Below are 18609 nucleotides of genomic sequence, written 5' to 3'. Positions count from 1 at the left end.
GGGGGGAGAGGAGAGAGAGAGAGTGGGAAAGGGGTTGGGGTTTGGGTTTTGGGGGGGGGGGGGTGGGGGGGTCGGGGTGAGTGGGAACGAGGGAGAGAGAGCGGGACCAATTGATGGGTTTGGGTTTGGAAAAGAAATCAATTAAGAGATGAAATTTGGTGGGTTACTTTCATTGCCCATTGGGTCATTTAAGTTGACCCAATTGATGCCCAATTATGACCCAACTAATAATGGGTCAGCTGGGTTTGAACCCATTCTTACCCAACTAATAAATGGGTTGGGTTGGGTCTATTTTCTAGTTGATGGGTCTGGGTTTGTTAATGGGTCTGGGTTCAATTTGCCACCCCTACTCAAAACTGCACCCCGAAACCGGGAATGATAGCAATAGCCTTCGCGCCAAGCCAACACGGTTTGATGTTCCTCTATGGAACAGAGAGCGAATCATTACCCAACATAACAAGCCAACTTGCGACAAAATGGCTTTGTTACCTAGTCCACAAGGAAACGCTGATTTTTCAATCCATCAAATTCATGCATTTACGATTCACACGTAAAGGTATTGATACTCTTGAAAAGTGCAGCAAAGAATTCTTAACTTGAAACTGTCTCTACTCCAATTAAAGGCTCCATCCCCCAACCAGCCCAGTCAGCAGTTCAAGTTAGCTAGCGAGATGAGCAATAAACTCAGATTTCTTGGATATTCAGGAAAAGAACAGACCACTTACCAATGAGTATTTGGCACGATTCGGCCTAACTAATACTAGTATGAAACCTCAATTTTAGTAGGGATGGAGGAACAAAATGAACCTTACAGTACAGGGCATTCCACCTTCTACACTGTATTGCATCTGCTTAATTTGAAAAATGAATTGCAACCAGAGCTACATAAAGTCTCCTATACCTGATGACATGATATGGTTCCTCAGAGGGGGAGAAGCACTGCTTCGTTAGTTACGGCCTTCTTCCAAGCGATGCCTTCCAGTTGTCTCCATGTGGCTTCACGCCTAGTTTTTACCTCTTCTTCCTTTATTTCGTCTTCTTGAAACTTGAGCATGCACTCCTTGAATAGCTCAGGGTCAAGATCGAAGAAAATCTTTCGGACGTTTAATGTCGAGCTGTGGACAGCTTGATTCCAGTGGCCTCTAGCATTTCTCTCCAATGCCGGGAAGATAATGGGCAGTATCACATCGCGATTTTGCTGGATTAGGTTGTAAATGTGATCGTTGTTCCACAAGAACAAAGATCTCTCTGCCACCTGATAGAAATAAGGATTAGTTGGCTGCTTGATAATTAACGATTCAAGAATTATCCGAAGAAAGCTACAAAAGGGGTAAACAAAACTGCTAAAGGCTAATCAAGCTACCGAAGTGACTTTTTAACTGGACTAGTATCAAGGTGATGCTTTTTCTGTTCCTACAAGTGTTTCATTTATTTGGAATTTTGCAGAATTCATGACTTTCTCAATATGATAACCTCTTAGGAAAAGAAAGCTCCAACATATGCACTTTGTGCAAAAGGAGTTCTCAAAAGTTGGATTTTTGAACATGTTTATCATTGCTGGGGAGCCCAAGTGAGACTTAAGTGTTTTAATTTCAACCTAATAGAAAATAGCTAGAAATTAGTTACCCAAAAGGGCAGACAACAAAAGGAACACGTGACGGAGAAAAATAAAGGCAGGAGGCACACTAATAGTAGGGGAGCTAAACCATAAGAAGCGATCCCTAAGATGGTGAATTCAAAAGTACCAAGTTGAGTTATCTGGTTGCAAAGCTAGTCAGCAAACTCCCCAGCATAGAGGGGCTGAAGCACACTTGGCACACTTTTGAGTTGGTCTACAATTGTCTTCATTTGGAGAGTCTCTCTTTAAGTCCAATCAAGGTGTAAGTCCCTAACGGAATTGAGACAAGCACCTTCACAAACCTTAACCCTAGCCAACGAAACACGTAAACACAACGGTCTCAAGCGACTCTCGATTGTGGGGCCAACTTCGAGGAAGTTCTCAGGCCCTACTAGTGCCCTAAGCCAATGGTGTCATGTGTAAATGTACCATTAGAGACAAAAGGACTTCGAGCATATACAAGGGAGACGCTCAATCCAAGGGCGGGTCTAACTGTTAAGTTACTGATTGTACCAAAAGATTAAGTTGTTAGGAAATGGACCCAACAATGTATATCAAGCTATCTAACACCCTCCCTCACATGCAACCCCATCTTGCAGGTGGAGATACAACCATCCGTACATATTGCTAAAGAATGCAATGGAAAGAAGCATAATGCCAAACAGAGAACAAATGCAAATAGAGAGACTTGAATACCTCACATCCTATTCTCCGATTCTGTTTTTAGTTACCAATTTCTTAAAACCTTAAGGTGTTAGGAAATGAGCCCAACACTAGCGTGCATGAAGGAACGCAAAGGACGTACTTGGGCTAAGGTACACCTGACCAAGAATAGGTATGAAAAGTAAACCTACGTAAGTACAACCATTAAGCCTTTAGGATATTGTTACTAGGCCAAGTGCATCCTTCCTTCATAGCACATTCATTTGTCTCAGTTGTCATGGCCTAAGAGCATCCGCAATGGGAATAATCAAAATCGATAACCAAAATGTGCCACGTCAGCATTTGATTATCCATTTAGTTCATAATCAAACTTAACAAACTTGACCTCCACATTGGTTATTTTTGTATCCCTATAAAAAAAACCCCCACAATACGCAATGCACCTATGTCCTATTGCAAACGAGTTCCAATCACGCACCCGACCACACCAAATTATTCGTCTCGATGAGACGATTCTAATGTGAGGTGTTTTTTAATTTTTTAGTTTTGAATTTGGTTATTGGGTTTGATTATTGAGTTTTGGTTATTGGTAAAAGTTGTTAAGTTTGGTTATAGAATGGATGGAATTTGGTTATTTGCTAAAAGACTTGTAACTTTGCTTATTACAATGTGAGGTGTTTTTTTAGCATTGTTGTTAAGTTTGCTTATCCATACCAATTTACTTATTACAATGTGGATGCTCTAACCAGCTAACCTCATAGGGGAACATAAGGACACATGGCAATATCTCGTGGCCCATGTGTCAATGAGATGCATCCGAGTACATGATGAAGGTGATGGCATGGCACACTATGGCACAAGGAAGACCCATAAACTACATGCAAAACCATTTCCAATTGCATTCATAATGATTTCTTTGGTTTATTGTCAAATCAAGAGAGAGTTCACCAAGGTGTTACATGGGACTACTACCTAAGAGGCCGGGGGGATCCCATAAATATTCAAGACCTACTTCTTTGAAGTAAAAGAACATAAGAGCCCACGTAGCCAGGATTCTACTCTACTTGACAATGATTGGGCACATATCTGCTCATGGTACTTGATCTTTGAATTGAATGCTGCTTTTAGCTGTTCAATTCTCCAACAAAGCAGCGTTCTACAAGATGAAAACAAAAACAAGTGAATGTGGACCATACTTACACAGTTATACTGCTACGACTATCAAATACCCTGATACTGCCAGTCTGCCAGCACCACGAGAAGTTTAGCTCTGCAACCACCTTTGTTAATTCCACTTATGAGAACCAGTCCTTAAAGACGACAGTCACACCACCGTAGAAAACCGGCATGGCAATTGGCGGCGTTGGAAGACAAATAGCAGTTTGACCCTAATGTTATCAAACTCAAAACATGCTTCTATTCCAAGACTTCAAAATGGTACTAACTACTAAAGCCACCAACATGAACACAATAAGTGCAAATAAAAAGATTTGGGTGCAGATAAAAAAATTTGAGACTGTTGACCATACTGTGTGTGTAGAGCATCCAGTTTGCATCATACAGTTGAGCATCCAGTTTGCACCATAGCAGTTAACTACACCCCATATAGTTTGATCACGAGCTTCTGTTTTGTAAGAAACTTTAACTACAGCTCATAATGTTTGTTAAGCTGCCGCATTCTACATGCTAATCATGCCCCCTGCATTCAGTACACAGAACTAGCAACTTATCGACGTTATCATTGCATTTTTATTCATCGAATCAACAAGGGTGTCTAAAGGCAACTCAAAAGCCAAAGGATTTAGGCAACCAAACCCTTTTCATCATAGAACGAGGGAAGCCAGTAGCTACTGAGCAACCCAGTTTTAGGCTTGTGATACTGCAATATTTATCCAAAGTCCCAATCACATGAAAATAGAAATGTGAGCATCAATTTACTAATCAGCTGATAACATGTGCTATTTATGAGACATATAGACCCAGAAGGTACACATCCGATCCATGTCATGATACAAATAATCCACCACGACACTTGCTTCGAGCCTAGCAAACATTGTTGCACCAGGCCAGATCTTACGCCACTGCCTTTGCCTTTCCTGTTAACAACATCCGCACCACCACCACCATGTACTGTTCTTGCCACCAGTTTGGAGATGGTAGCTGCTGGTCCCCAATTACCAACGTGGTCAACGTATCACTCCTGCAGTCCATTCATTTCCACCAAATACTCTTCACAAATCATGGCACTACGCCAGCACCGCCATTCAACAACACCCACCAGCTTCACCGCTCCCACAATGCCATCACCAAATCTTTCCTGCGTCATTCCTTCAATCTGTTATACTGTCACTGCGAATATTAGCCACCTCAAGCATGCACCACAACTGTCTCAATTAGTATTATAACTTCTGTGGGTATATGATATATCTTGCAACCGGATACACCTTTTCCAAGAACTCTGCCGGTGACCATCTCCTGGAGGAGCAAGGCCTCCTCCACAAGTTTCACCTCCCGGAGGAGCATGCTTCCTCCACAAGATTCACCTCCAAGAGGAGGCATGCTTCCTCCAAGAGTTCACCTCCAGGAGGAGGCATGCTTCCTCCACAAAGTTCACCTCCAGGAGGAGGCATGCTTCCTCCACAAGTTTCACCTCCAGGAGGAGCATGCTTCCTCCACAAGATTCACCTCCAAGAGGAGGCATGCTTCCTCCAAGAGTTCACCTCCAGGAGGAGGCATGCTTCCTCCACAAGCTTCACCTCCAGGAGGAGGCATGCTTCCTCCACAAAGTTCACCTCCAGGAGGCTTCCTCCACAAGTTTCACCTCCAGGAGGAGCATGCTTCCTCCACAAGTTCACCTCCAGGAGGAGGCATGCTTCCTCCACAAGTTTCACCTCCAGGAGGAGGCATGCTTCCTCCACAAGTTTCACCTCCAGGAGGAGCATGCTTCCTCTACAAAGTTCACCTCCAGGAGGAGGCATGCTTCCTCCACAAAGTTTACCTCCAGGAGGAGGCATGCTTCCTCCACAAGTTTCACCTCCAGGAGGAGCATGCTTCCTCTACAAAGTTCACCTCCAGGAGGAGGCATGCTTCCTCCACAAGTTTCACCTCCAGGAGGAGCATGCTTCCTCCACAAAGTTCACCTCCAGGAGGAGGCATGCTTCCTCCACAAGTTTCACCTCCCGGAGGAGCATGCTTCCTCCACAAGATTCACCTCCAGGAGGAGGCATGCTTCCTCCACAAGTTCACCTCCAGGAGGAGGCATGCTTCCTCCACAATGATCACCTCCGGGAAGAGCAAAGCCTCCTCCACAAACTGCGCCTCCGGAGGAGCAAGGCTTTCTCCAAGAATTCTCCACCCGCGGAGGGGTGAGGTCACCTCCGGGCACCTCACCTCCTATTCGACACTTCGAAGACTCCACGAACTCTTAAAGGCGACTCTATACACCACCCTAGGCCGGGAGCAGGGCCTAGGCACCCCGCTCGGGACCTACGGAGGAATGTGGCTTGGAGGCTAGAGCAAGAGGTTTGTCAAGGAGGACGAGCTTGCCTCCGGCAAGCTCTAACTTGACCGGTCCTAGAGAGAGAGGGGGGCATTGACCGCCATCTGACACCTCGAAAGAAGTATCATACCTACCGTCTGGCACCTCGGAGCTCGTATCATACCTCGCCTGACTCGGCAGATGATACGGGTCTCCATGTATCACCGAAATAGCCTCTGTCGGCTCCTTGGTTACAAACCCCAAGGCCTGACTTGAGACTAAGAGAGGAAAAGAGGTCAACCTCCACTCTGTCCACCAATGGAGATGAGCCCTACACCTGGCTCTCCTTCATCTCCAAGGTTCATATAAAAGACAAGCATTCAATACCGATCAACAAGAATTCAAGGCATTCAATACGCACCTACTCTCCACTGCCATCCCTCTCTCTCTCTAAGTCCGCCCCGAGCTCTCTCCTCCTCCACCTCCGGTGGTTCCCGAGTACCGTTGTAGCAACCGCCATATACCCGGAGGGCGACCTCAGGTACTCTTCCCGCTCCTACCTCCCACATTATACTCTGCTGGGGAAGAGTGGTGCTTGCTACAATGCCTCCCAAAAAGCCAACAGGAGCTCCCGGATTGAGTGGTATTGAGGGCTTGGAGGCTACCTCCGAACCCGTCATAGAAGAAATGCAACCCATTCCTCAAACCGCTATCGTCGAACAGTTGCGTTCGGTTACCGAAACCCTTGCCACGATGCAACAAAACCAAAACCTCTTGATGGAGACCGTACTCGCCCTGCAGAAGAAAAGCACCACCCCTCCTCCGCCTCAGGCGGAGACGGAGGGAACTCATCCGACTGGCTCTCAAACTGAGACTCGCGACAACCAAATCGGTGAGGGAGCACAAAACCTCCAATCCAAAGAGACGCTTACTCCTCCTCCAGAGATTAGCTCCCAAAAGCCCCCCTCCACGGGCGTGGGTTCAGCCGCCGTAGTCCAGAACACGGCAAACACAACCCCCGTCACTCTCGAGCAAGTGCGAGCACTCATCCAATCCGAAAAGAAATCCATCACCTTTGCTTCCGACGCAGACCTATGCCCTCCGTACCCCATAGCGGTCGCAAGCATGCCATATCCAGAGGGATACACGGTCCCTAAGTTCATCCGTTTCGACGGAAGGAAGGGGAACGCCAAGGAGCACGTCATCCGTTTTGTGGACAGCCTCGGCGTCCACAGCGGTGACCGTAACTTAAGGCTACGAGAGTTCTCCAAATCCTTGACGGACAAGGCATACTCATGGTATGCCAATCTCGCTCCTAGCTCGGTCCTCTCTTGGGAGGACATGGTAAAAAAGTTCTATTCCAAGTTCTTTTACGTGGAGGATCGCCTCACAACCCTCCAACTGATGAAGGTGACTCAAAGGCCCTCCGAGGACTTGAATGCTTACGTCTGCCGCTTCCGCGAGCTATCGGTGGATGTTCAGGAACCGATATCGGAAGATCGCTTGGCCAAGATTTGTGTGGACGGAATGCAGCCGACCTTCAAGCCTCATTTGGTCACTCACCATTTCCCAGATTTCTCCGCATTGTATGAGGCGGCCCGGAACTTGAACGAAACAGTGGAACCCCCACTTCCTCCACCTCGCTACCAACATTCTCCTCGCGGAAGGCATCCGGGTTCCAGACAAACGGCTTACGCGGCCTCTGGCCCACCTCCTAGTCGAAGTCGGGGGTATCCGGCAAAACGCCCGAGGTACAATGAGCCTCCACCTCTGCCGGTAACAGCAGCGGAGGCCCAAGCATTCTTGGATGCTTGGGTACAAGACGGCAAGGTAGCACTTCCAGAAGCCAGGAAGGAACCTACTCGGAGAGATATGGAACATCCGGACTATTGCATTTATCATAGGATGGTTCGCCATCCTACCAAAGACTGTTGGGGCCTCCGAACTTTGTTCGAAAAATTTATGGTTGAAGAAGCCGTGGAGCTCACGGCGACCAAAGATGTCCTCCGGAACCCCCTCCCAAATCACAAAGATAATGGGAAGGCTGTCATGATGGTGACTATCTCCCACCATGAAGAGAATGAAGAACCCGCCACGTGTGAAATAGCTAACACAGAAGGGCCGGAGTGCCCAAATTTTGAGGAAAGGCGGGCTTCCTCCCTCCAAAACTCTACGAAATTTAAATGGTTATTTGATCAGTTTGGCTTCTCCCAGGCAACAAGATTCGAGGCGACCAAGGCCATACTTCGCGTGGCTGAGGAGCACGGAGAGCAATGCATGGGCCTATCTGGCTCTGTGAGGAAGATTCTCCGTGACAATCATCTTCCCATCACTTTCACGGAGGCCGACCGACAACTCCCTTTCCCCCACAACAGGCCCTTGTATGTTCCGATCACCATAAATGGGATGGAGTTTCAAAGAGGTTTTCTAGATGGCGGAGCCTCGCTCAACATCCTACCTTACTCCGTTTTCAAGGCGGCAGGCATCCCATCCGGCCATTTAGTCAACCAACCCATCACAATTTCCGGATTCGGAAACCATAGCCAGCAATCCATGGGATTTGTCCAAGTGGACCTCATCGTGGGGCCGATACGATCTGCCACTAAGTTCCACGTGATCGACTCCGAGACGACTTACCAAGCCCTCCTCGGTAGGACTTGGATGCACCGATATGCAGCGGTCCCCTCCACATACCACCAATGCATGAAGGGAATATACAAGAATGGTCTGGTCACCATTGTCGGTTCTCAAAAGCCTTTCAAACCGGAAGAGTCTCACATGGCGGATGCCATATTCTACGACGACCCAAATGAGGAAGAGCCCCCGGCTCCTCCTAGGGGCATCCCGATCCCCAAATGGGATGAGATCTCGAAGGAAGGATCTCCATCCACAAACAACCCCAACGAGAAAAAGAGGGCTAGAGATGTTATCCTGGCCAAGGCCCGCGCACCCGCGGAGGACAACGCCGGCCCCAAAGTGGTGAAGTACAAGAGGCCGGACGGTAAGGAGGTCTATCGCTTGTGAAGGTGCGGGGAGCTAGCTTCCTTAGCTTCCTTGCCTGGGGAAGCCGGCTCCCAAGCGGAATGTCATGAAGTCCGCGAGGATGAAGGGTACCTCGTGGAATACCTCACCCAATGCTGCTCCTTTTCTAGTCTCACGCAAAATCAACCGAACAAGCTAAAGAAGAACAAGAAGAAGAGAGAACCTCCCACAATCCAAAAGTTGACAACACCAGATGAGGGCCAGGAAGAGCAACCCCCAGCCCTCCAAGAAGTCAAGGTGGCTCCAGAATGCTTACAAGATGGGCCTCGGCCTCAGAAGCAAGAGTTAGAGGAAGTGAACTTGGCCCCGGAGGGCATGCCTCCAAAACCAATTTTTCTAGCCAAAGATCTTCCTGGAGAGAAAAAGAAGGCTTTCATTGCACTCATCCGTGAGTACATTGAGGTTTTTGCATGGAACTATGAAGAAATGCCAGGATTGGACCCCGGAGTCACCACACATAAACTCAATGTGGTGCCTTTGGCTCGTCCGGTGAAGCAAGGCGTTCGGTTTTACAAGCCTGACGTGGAGTTAAAGATCAAGGATGAAGTAGTCAAACTCCTCAAAGCCGGATTCATCAGGCCCATCCAACACCCCTCCTGGCTCTCCAGCATCGTCCCGGTGCTGAAGAAGAATGGGCAACTCCGCGTTTGCGTGGATTTTAGAGACCTGAACAAATCTTGCCCGAAGGATGAATTCCCTCTTCCTAGCATCGACACGCTTGTGGACTCGACCTCCGGGCACCACATGTTCTCATTCATGGATGGGTTTAGTGGATACAACCAAATCAGGATGGCCCCTGACGATGCACCTAAGACCTCCTTCCGGACTCCCAATGGCAACTTTTTCTACACTGTTATGCCATTCGGCTTGAAGAATGCAGGAGCCACATATCAGCGGGCGATGACCGCCATCTTCCATGATATGTTCCACGACATACTCGAGTTCTATATAGATGATCTGGTGGTCAAATCCAAAAGACAAGAGACCCATCTGGAGGACCTCCGAAGGGTATTTGAGAGATGCAAAAAGTATCGGCTACGGATGAACCCGCTGAAATGCGCATTCGGAGTCACAGCCGGCAAGTTCCTTGGCTGCATTGTCCACCGCCATGGGGTTGATCCCGACCCCGCCAAAGTCATTGCCATCCGAGAAATGCCTCGGCCCACCAATGTGGACGAACTCCGAACATTCTTGGGGCGCACATCTTATTTACGGAGGTTTATCCCCGCTATGGCTGAGATCACCCAACCGTTCAGCAATCTGATTAAGAAGGATGCCAAATTTGTCTGGACGGAGGAACACAACAAGGCATTTGAGGCTATTAAAACAGCATTAGTCTCTCCACTCACAATGACTCCTCCTCAACAAGGAAAGCCCCTCCTCCTGTACATCACCTCCACTCCCCGCTCCGTTGGGGCCCTCCTAGCTCAAGAGGTGGATGGAACTGAAAGACCAGTTTACTACATAAGCAGAGTTATACAAGGGGCGGAATCGCGATACTTGCCAATAGAACGCCACTGCCTCGCTCTTGTGTTCGCCGCACAGAAGCTCCGCCACTATCTCCTTTCATACCCTCTCCACCTCATCACAAAATGTGATCCAATCAGGTACCTCCTCAATCGCCCCGCTCTGGCTGGTAGGCCGGCCCGATGGCTGCTTTCTTTGGCGGAATACGAGATCATTTGTAAAGCCCCTCGGGCAGTTAAAAGCCAAGCTCTGGCCGATCTTTTGGCTCATTTTCCAAGTGGCCAATACGAACCCCCATCTGAAGATTTGCCAGGAGATGAGTTCCAAGCAGCCCAAGTGGAGGTTGGAGAGTGGAGCCTCAGTTTTGATGGATCATCCACGACTAAAGGTGGAGGTGCTGGAATAGTTCTAACGGCCCCTAGTGGAGGAAAGATCAACCTCTCCTACAAACTCGATTTTCATTGCTCCAACAACGAAGCCGAGTATGAAGCGCTCATCCTTGGCCTCATGGCCGCCCTGAATTGTGGCATAACCCTCCTATGCATAAAAGGGGACTCCAAACTAGTCATCCGGCAAACGAACGGCGAATATGCAATTAGAGAACCTCCACTTGCTTCTTACAGGACCATTGTACAAAGATTAACAAGCAAATTCGACGCCCTCCGCATGGAACATGCCCCCCGCTCAGAGAATCGTCATCCCGACGCTCTCGCGACCCTCGCCTCCAAGGTGGAAGTTTCAGGGATGCCAACCAAAATCGAAATTCTCAAGAGAAGCTTGCCTTGCTCCGTAGCCGAGATCTTCCCCGAAGAAGAAGTTGAAGATTGGAGAACCCCCATCTCCAACGAACTAAAGAGTACTTCCGCCGCCATAACCCTCACCCCCATCTCCAACGAACTAAAGAGTACTTCCGCCGCCATAACCCTCAGCAATTTGAAACATTTCACCATTTATCAAGGAGTTCTATACTATAGGGGCTCCGGAGGGTTGCTAGCGCGTTGCATTGGGGAGGAAGAAGCCAAGGTCAAAATCCAGGAAGTCCATGAGCGATCATGCGAAACCGGAGATGTAAGCCTCTACAGACGACTCCAACGCCAAGGGTATTATTGGCCCACCATGGCGACAGACGCGGCGGCGCTGCAGAGTAAATGTCCCAAATGTAGAGAAATTCCGTCCAAGGCGGAATGCAATTTCATCGGAGTATACAGTGATTGGAGGAAGCCCTACATTGATTTTCTGACCGATGGTACCTTACCTCCTGATCGAGTTGACATGGCAATAGTCAAGAAAAGAGCTCCAAAGTTCTTTGTTCACAATGAAGAACTCTTTCGAAGAAGTTTCGAAGGAAAACCTCTGAAGTGCTTAGCCGGTCCTGAAACTTCAAAAGCATTAGAAGTCGCGCATGAGACCGAGCACCAGGGAGGAGCCAAGCTATTCCAACACTTACTCCATGTAGGCTATTATTGGCCCACCATGGAAGAGGATGCTAAAAACCATGTCAAAAGGTGTAAGGCGTGCCAGGTTCACGGCAATATGATTCATGCCCCCGCCGTTGACCTTAGAGCCATTGGAACCCCATGGCCATTCCATACTTGGGGCATGGACTTGATCGGTCCAATCAACCCTCCCTCCAGAGGAAACATTTGGATACTCACCGCCACAGAGCTCTATACAAAATGGGTGGAAGCCATCCCTCTCAAAAGGGCAACCGGACCAGCCGTCTCCAATTTCATTCGAGAGCACATCATATGCCGATTTGGAATTCCCAAAGTCATCCTCTCCGACAATGGCACACCCTTTGTCAATCGCCAAGTCGGGCAGCTCCTATTCTCCTATGATGTCACTCACCACAAGTCCACGGCCTATTATCCTAAAGGAAACGGGCAAGCGGAGGCGACCAACAAGACTCTCCTCAAAATATTGAGCCGAACGTTAGAGGATCACCAAAAGAATTGGGCATATGCCTTGCCCATGGCTCTCTGGGCTTATCGAACCTCCAAAAGAAGACCCACCCAGATGACCCCTTTCTCCTTGGTTTATGGGGCCGAGGCAGTCCTCCCCCTAGAAATTGCAATACCATCGGCACGGGTGGCGCTACGAAGCGAGGTCCTCCATGACGCAAGACCAAGCGAGTTGGAAGCACTGGACGAACGAAGGGATCGGGCGCAAGCTAACCTTCGCGTCTATCAGCGGAGGATAGCCCGAGCCTACGATGCCTTGGTTAGACCGCGACAATTCGCGGAGGGAGACTTGGTCTTGAAGGCAGCGCCTCATGTCATGAAAGGGAAGTCAGCCTCCAAATTTGCCGCAAAGTGGGAAGGACCGTTCGTGGTGAAAGAAGCAAACGAGAATGGATACTACCGACTCTCGGAGCTGAACTCTAACGTCCTCCTCGCACCCATCAACGCAAAGTGGTTGAAAGCATACCACCCTTAGCATATGCTCCTCCTTTATTATGCAAGCTTTTATTTGGTGTAATCAAAGAAGTTCAAAATTCTTAAGAGCTCTGTTTCATGATTGCCCTACGAGTTAATCATGTGATGGAACTCCACGAGAAGGTGAACACTATGTATTGTACCTCCTTGTTAGGAGCTTTATCAAATTATGAGTTCAATCCCCCATGTCTCAAGTCTTTCTCCATACTTACGTATTGTACCTCCTCGTTAGGAGCCTTATCGATATGAGTTCATTCCTCCACATTTTAAGGCTTCCTCCATGATTGTTTGTTGCTATAGAAAGACTAGAAGAAAGGGAATCATCCCTACCTAAAGTTCGGCAGGCTTGATTAGACGGATAAATGATAAGTCATGCCTACGGAGTGACAACTCTACAATAATTGTTACGATTCATCCTTCGGACCACCAAACACAAGGAAGTCCTGCGTTTATAGGCCTGGCCCGGATTCCCTCATTTCCTAAATTAGTCCTACGCTTGTAGGCCTGGCCCAGATTCCCCCTACTTCCCGAATTCACTCGCCCCTCTTTCGTGAAAATCCATTTCCTAGTCCTGACTCTCCTATGATTCGGGATGACGCATCCACATCCATATTTCACCTCAAGCCATGAGACGTCAAGTCTCCAAGATTCTCCAAATGCTTTTAAAAAGGACCGGAACTCACACCATAGCAAATACAAAAAAAACATCCCTCAGGTCCTCCTCTTTTCCATTTACCTCAACCATGGCTCCTCAATCACCAATCACAAGGTACCTCCACACTCCGACACCGTCCCGAGCGGGACCTAATTCTCCGGTGTGGAGCTACATCCCGCGGATGAGGCGCCTCCCAGCCATGGGGGATACGCAATTCCTCCTACTAAGGGAGGGAGTCGAATCTCCACCAGATTGGTTTATAAAAGGAGGTGTACCGCAACATCTGGTGGAGGAATACAACCACATGGCATCGTCTGGTCAAGCCTCCCTCACTAAGGAACTCATTCAAGCATGGGATTCACTCCCATTGCGCCATCTCCAATTTCACCGGTCACCAAACGACCTCCCAACGCACACTCACCAACTCCGAAAAGATACAGAATTAATCCTCCCATCTAAAGTGCACCACGCCGAGGTTCTTTCAGCTCACGGCTTTGATCAACTGAGAATCACAGCCGAACAATTGATAATGTACGGCCAACCATCGTACCGTCTCTCCGTCACAACTTTTGTCACCCCCAATCAATCCCAAGACCTCGGACCAGCCTTCATTCCCACGGCGGAAGAAGAACACCCAATATTCAGCAGCGACACACCAAGACCCTCCACCCGTCGCTCAGTAACAATTCTATGGTGGAACTGCGAAGGAGCCACCCGCATGAGTTTCTACAAGTACTTTCTTGACACCGTCACACTGCACCAACCAGATTTGGTGGTGGTTTCCAACACATGGATTGGCGGGCATCTCGCCAAGCAGATGAGCTCAACTATTGGATTCGCCAATTCCGCCATCGTGGATCCCCTTACCCCCTACTCGTTGGGAGGGATATGGATACTGTGGACTAACGAGCTCCACTGCACTATCTTAGGCACCTACCACAATGAGATCACCGCGCTGATAGACGCGCCGTCCATGTAATAACATTACCGGAAGATCGAATCCTCCTTATAACTTGCCGGCAAACTACCCTTTCCCCACATAAAGAGGATGGGGACTTAGCCTTTCTGTTTAGGCTCTTTCACCGCAATCGCCGCCGTGCATAATTTCATTCCATGTTTGATTATCGTACTCTAAAAAAAAAAAAAAAAAGAGACTCCATACATGATTCGCCACGGCAAACATAACGCCACGTATCGCCTCACTCGATCGCCCAATGAGATATTGTCTATCAATATTCTCAGCCGCCGCGCTATGGGAATCGCAAGTCTAGCCTAATCGGGGGCTTGTTGATCCACCCTTTCGGCGCTTGGCCAACCTGCCTAGCACGGGTTGACTGCCAAAGCACCGCCGGACTCCATATAAGAATCGCCATGGAAAATATAACGCCACGTATCGCCTCACTCGATCGCCCAATGAGATATTGTCTATCAATATTCTCAGCCGCCGCGCTATGGGAATCGCAAGTCTAGCCTAATCGGGGGCTTGTTGATCCACCCTTTCGGCGCTTGGCCAACCCGCCTAGCACGGGTTGACTGCCAAAGCACCGCCGGACTCCATATAAGAATCGCCATGGAAAATATAACGCCACATATCGCCCATTGAGATAGTTTACCAATATCATCCGCCACCACGATGCGGGAGTCGCAAGCCTAGCCTAATCGGTGGTTTGGCGACCGTCCCATCCTCCATCCTGGGCTTGGCCAACCTGCGTGCTTAGCACTGGTTGACAGCCGAAGCACCACAGGATCGTCTCCATCCACGAATCGCCATTGAAATCACAATGACATCGAGCGTCGCCTTATTTTTAATCACCAATAAAGATATGGCCCGAGATCATACAATCCCCCCCCAACTGCACGCCTCGATGCTCTCATTCCGCCAAATTAACAAAAAAAAAAAAGGGGGCAAAGATCGGGAAGACACGCCTCCCTCCCTAGAAAAATCTGGACGATATACCCCAATGGGGAAGCACACCTCCCTCCTAGGGAAATCTGGAGACACGCCTCCCTCCCTAGAAAAATCTGGACGATATACCCCAATGGGGAAGCACACCTCCCTCCTAGGGAAATCTGGAAGACACGCCCCTTGCCTAAAAGCGACGCCCTCTCACACGCCCAAGCAGTCACGTAACTCCGCCGAAAGAAAAAAAGCAAAACGGTATATATAAACAAGAGATTGCAAGACGAGGGTATTCCATGCATTCATTACCAAAAGTCCATTACAAACGAGAAGTGAAAGCACAAAAAGAAAGGCAAACTCCCAAAGGATTCTTCCTCCAAATTTTCCGTTACCAAAGGTTCATTACATATGAAGATCATTACTATCATTACTAATGTTTACAGAACATGATAGTTCAAGACATTACAAAAAGGAAATGAGCATCAACAAAACAAGAGTGAACCACCCGGCGCCCAATCCGTCTTCACCGCCGCAACCCTTGACCGGCGTGACTAGACATATCGAAGTCTCCTGAGAGGGCACTCTCGCGCTTGGCTACTTCACCCTCAAGTTTTTTCTTCCTCTTCCTCAACCGCGCCGCCGTTACTTCCACCTCCTCCAATTCCTTACTTACTTTCTCCAACCAATCCCGCCAAGCCGGGAGCTCAAGAAGAAAGGCCATCTGATCTATCCTCTTACGGAGCCAATCCACCTCCAATTGATAACCTCCCAACGCAGCCAAACCATCGTAAACAGATATAAACTCCTCAGGCGTAGCTTTTGGCAAACTGACATCCTCCAATAATTCCACAAACGATGCCAAGGAAATTAACGCCAACCTCCTAGCAAAGGTACTCACGTTGCCAAGCCGAACAAAAGTACTGGGCCACTGAAAAAAGATGCCAGACAGCAAAGGTCGATGCTCCTCCCGAGCCTCGGCAAACAACACACTAGGCTGCAACGTCACCTTCTCCTTCGTCTCCAAAGTCACAATGACACTTCCATCAGGATAGCGCGCTATCATAAAGGCACCCTCTTTCCACCAACGACGACTATTGCGCATTTCGGTCTCATTCGCCCCCTCCGGCAAGCTCGATGGCGCTAATTCTTGCGCAATTGAATCGCCACCACCACCCTCCTCCACATGGTCGAATCCCACCTGGTCCTCCACTAAACCGGCCTCTTCCTCACCCTCCTCCTCAACCCTTCGGTCACCATCACAATCATCCTCTTCGCTTTCCTCTTCACTCTCTTCTTCCTCCATTTCCTCCTCTCCCTCTTCGCTCGGCACCACACCCGACGAACGCATGTGACGGAGTGATTTACCCTTCCATGGGTGAGACCCCCCCATAGCCGATCCCCCCTCATCCCCCCAGATATCATTCATAACTCCATGCACCGCCACATTTTGATCGAAAGTGCCTATCGCCTCCAAAGAATCGGAAGGCACCTCCAAACCTCCTCTGGCCGCCATTGTTGAAACCTCCACTTGTGGTGTTTTTCTCACCTTTTCCACAACATCGGGTCGAAGCACTCTCCCGGAAGACACTCCCTCATCCCCCCAGATGTCATCCATACCTCCGTGTGCCACCACAAGTTGATCTAAGGTACTTATCACCTCCACGGAAGTAGAAGGCACCTCCGAACCTCCTTCGGTCTCCGTTTCCAGAATCCCCACTCGTGGCGTTCTTATCACCTCCTCCACAACACCAGGTTGAACCGCTTCAGAGCTCTCCTTGTTTCCCTCCGTAATCTAAAAAAAGGGAGAGAGAGAAGTGTCATTACACCAACAATTTAACAAGAATAAAGAAAATTAAAGACATGCGAAGGCAACGAATTCCAACCTTTCTTCGCTTGCCGGTCTTGGTCACCTACACAGCATCTCTCGCAGGCCTCTTTGAAGTATGCTTACTACTTGATCGTGCTCCCTCGGCCCTGCCCTCTCCATCTCGGTCACTCAAAGATGCACTGCTTCCCACATTCTTCTCCACAATACCATATATAGTTTCCAGATGTTCTTTCACCCTCCCCAATACCTCCTCCTTAACATATGGCGAACGGGCACCAAACGAGGCAAGGACCGGATCCTTCACCTTCGGAAGACACAACTCACCATCCTGGCTCACTACATCCTCCACTCCCAAGGACACGGGAACTCCTTTCACATATTCCAAGAAGCGTACCAGGTTATCCCTCCAATACTCCCCATAGAGTTTCGTACATCCTCCCATCCTTTTAGCCCCAGGCAACGTGATTGTATTCATTGACCTAAGCTCTGCCGGGAAAGCCGATTTCAAGAACCTCTTCCACCCATCTCCCACACCCCCCGACGGCAGAAATGGTTTCGGCACCCCCTGATCAAACCCGAATTGGCGTGCAACCCTCATCGGATCATACATCACAGAACCATACCTCCCATTCACAAAACATGGTAACTCCCCCCTCATCATACAACTCATCCTGAAAAGCTCCGCCGTGGATGCATCATCCTTATTCGCAAAGGCCACCACATCCTCCTCCGAGTACACGTTAAAAGGAAATACCCCTTTCGGCGTGTTCACATACGGTCGAGCAACAAACTCTCCCTCAACATCAAGAACATCGGCAATACTACCCCGCACATCCCGGATGCCACTTCCTGACCATCGCGCCGACCGGCATACATTTCGGCACGGCTCCCCCTTCCCTCCACTAACACCCGCCCCAAAATCGTTCGGTTTAGGTGCAACTTTGGGAAACCGCTCAAACAAGAACATATGAAGAAAGTTGGTGGCCACATAAATCGGCAAGTCATACCTCCCGCAAGAGCGTCGCGCCGCATCTTGAAGCATGTCTAATCTTTTGAACAAAGTCCCCAAAAACAACGGGGCCAACGGTACGGATTCCCCGGAGGCAAGGATCGCCGCAAGTTCAAACAATGTCGTATCAACACCATCCTTCGGAGGACCAGGAAAAATGTACCAAGTTAGCCAATAGGCTAAGAACGCTGCCAAGTGAGCCGATTCTTTCAATCCCGGCCCGTCCGTCACTACGTGAGCTTCCTCCCCGGCCTTCGACGCACCCAAATCCTTGTACCAATATCGTGCCCATTCAGTAAAGGTATTCTTCACTCCATTGTGGCCCTTCTCCCGGCGAACGGATCTCCGAAGTGCATCGACCATATCTTGTTGTGAAGGAGAAAGTCTCCCGGCGGACGGGTCAACTTTTCCTAACATGGGCAACCTCAACAAACAACCCACATCCTCCAAAGTGGGTCCGGTCTCACCCCAAGCTACCGGAAGAGTATGAGAATTGGCACTCCATCGGGACACC

General features: G+C 49.0%; 1 protein-coding gene across 1 annotated transcript in view; it reads right to left on the bottom strand.

Moving 5' to 3' along the window:
* Nucleotides 1–672: 672 nt before the first annotated feature.
* Nucleotides 673–18609, bottom strand: part of LOC131310903 (serine/threonine protein phosphatase 2A 57 kDa regulatory subunit B' theta isoform-like) — a 28711-nt gene continuing 10774 nt past the window's right edge. Inside the window, exon 2 of the mRNA XM_058338162.1 lies at nt 673–1255. Coding sequence (XP_058194145.1) covers nt 923–1255 — 333 coding nt within the window. The 3' untranslated portion in view covers nt 673–922. The remainder of the gene's footprint in view (nt 1256–18609) is intronic.

This window comes from Rhododendron vialii, chromosome 12a (genome assembly GCF_030253575.1).
Source record: "Rhododendron vialii isolate Sample 1 chromosome 12a, ASM3025357v1".
NCBI classification, from domain to species: Eukaryota; Viridiplantae; Streptophyta; class Magnoliopsida; order Ericales; family Ericaceae; genus Rhododendron; species Rhododendron vialii.
This window is presented reverse-complemented; position numbering and strand designations above follow the sequence as displayed.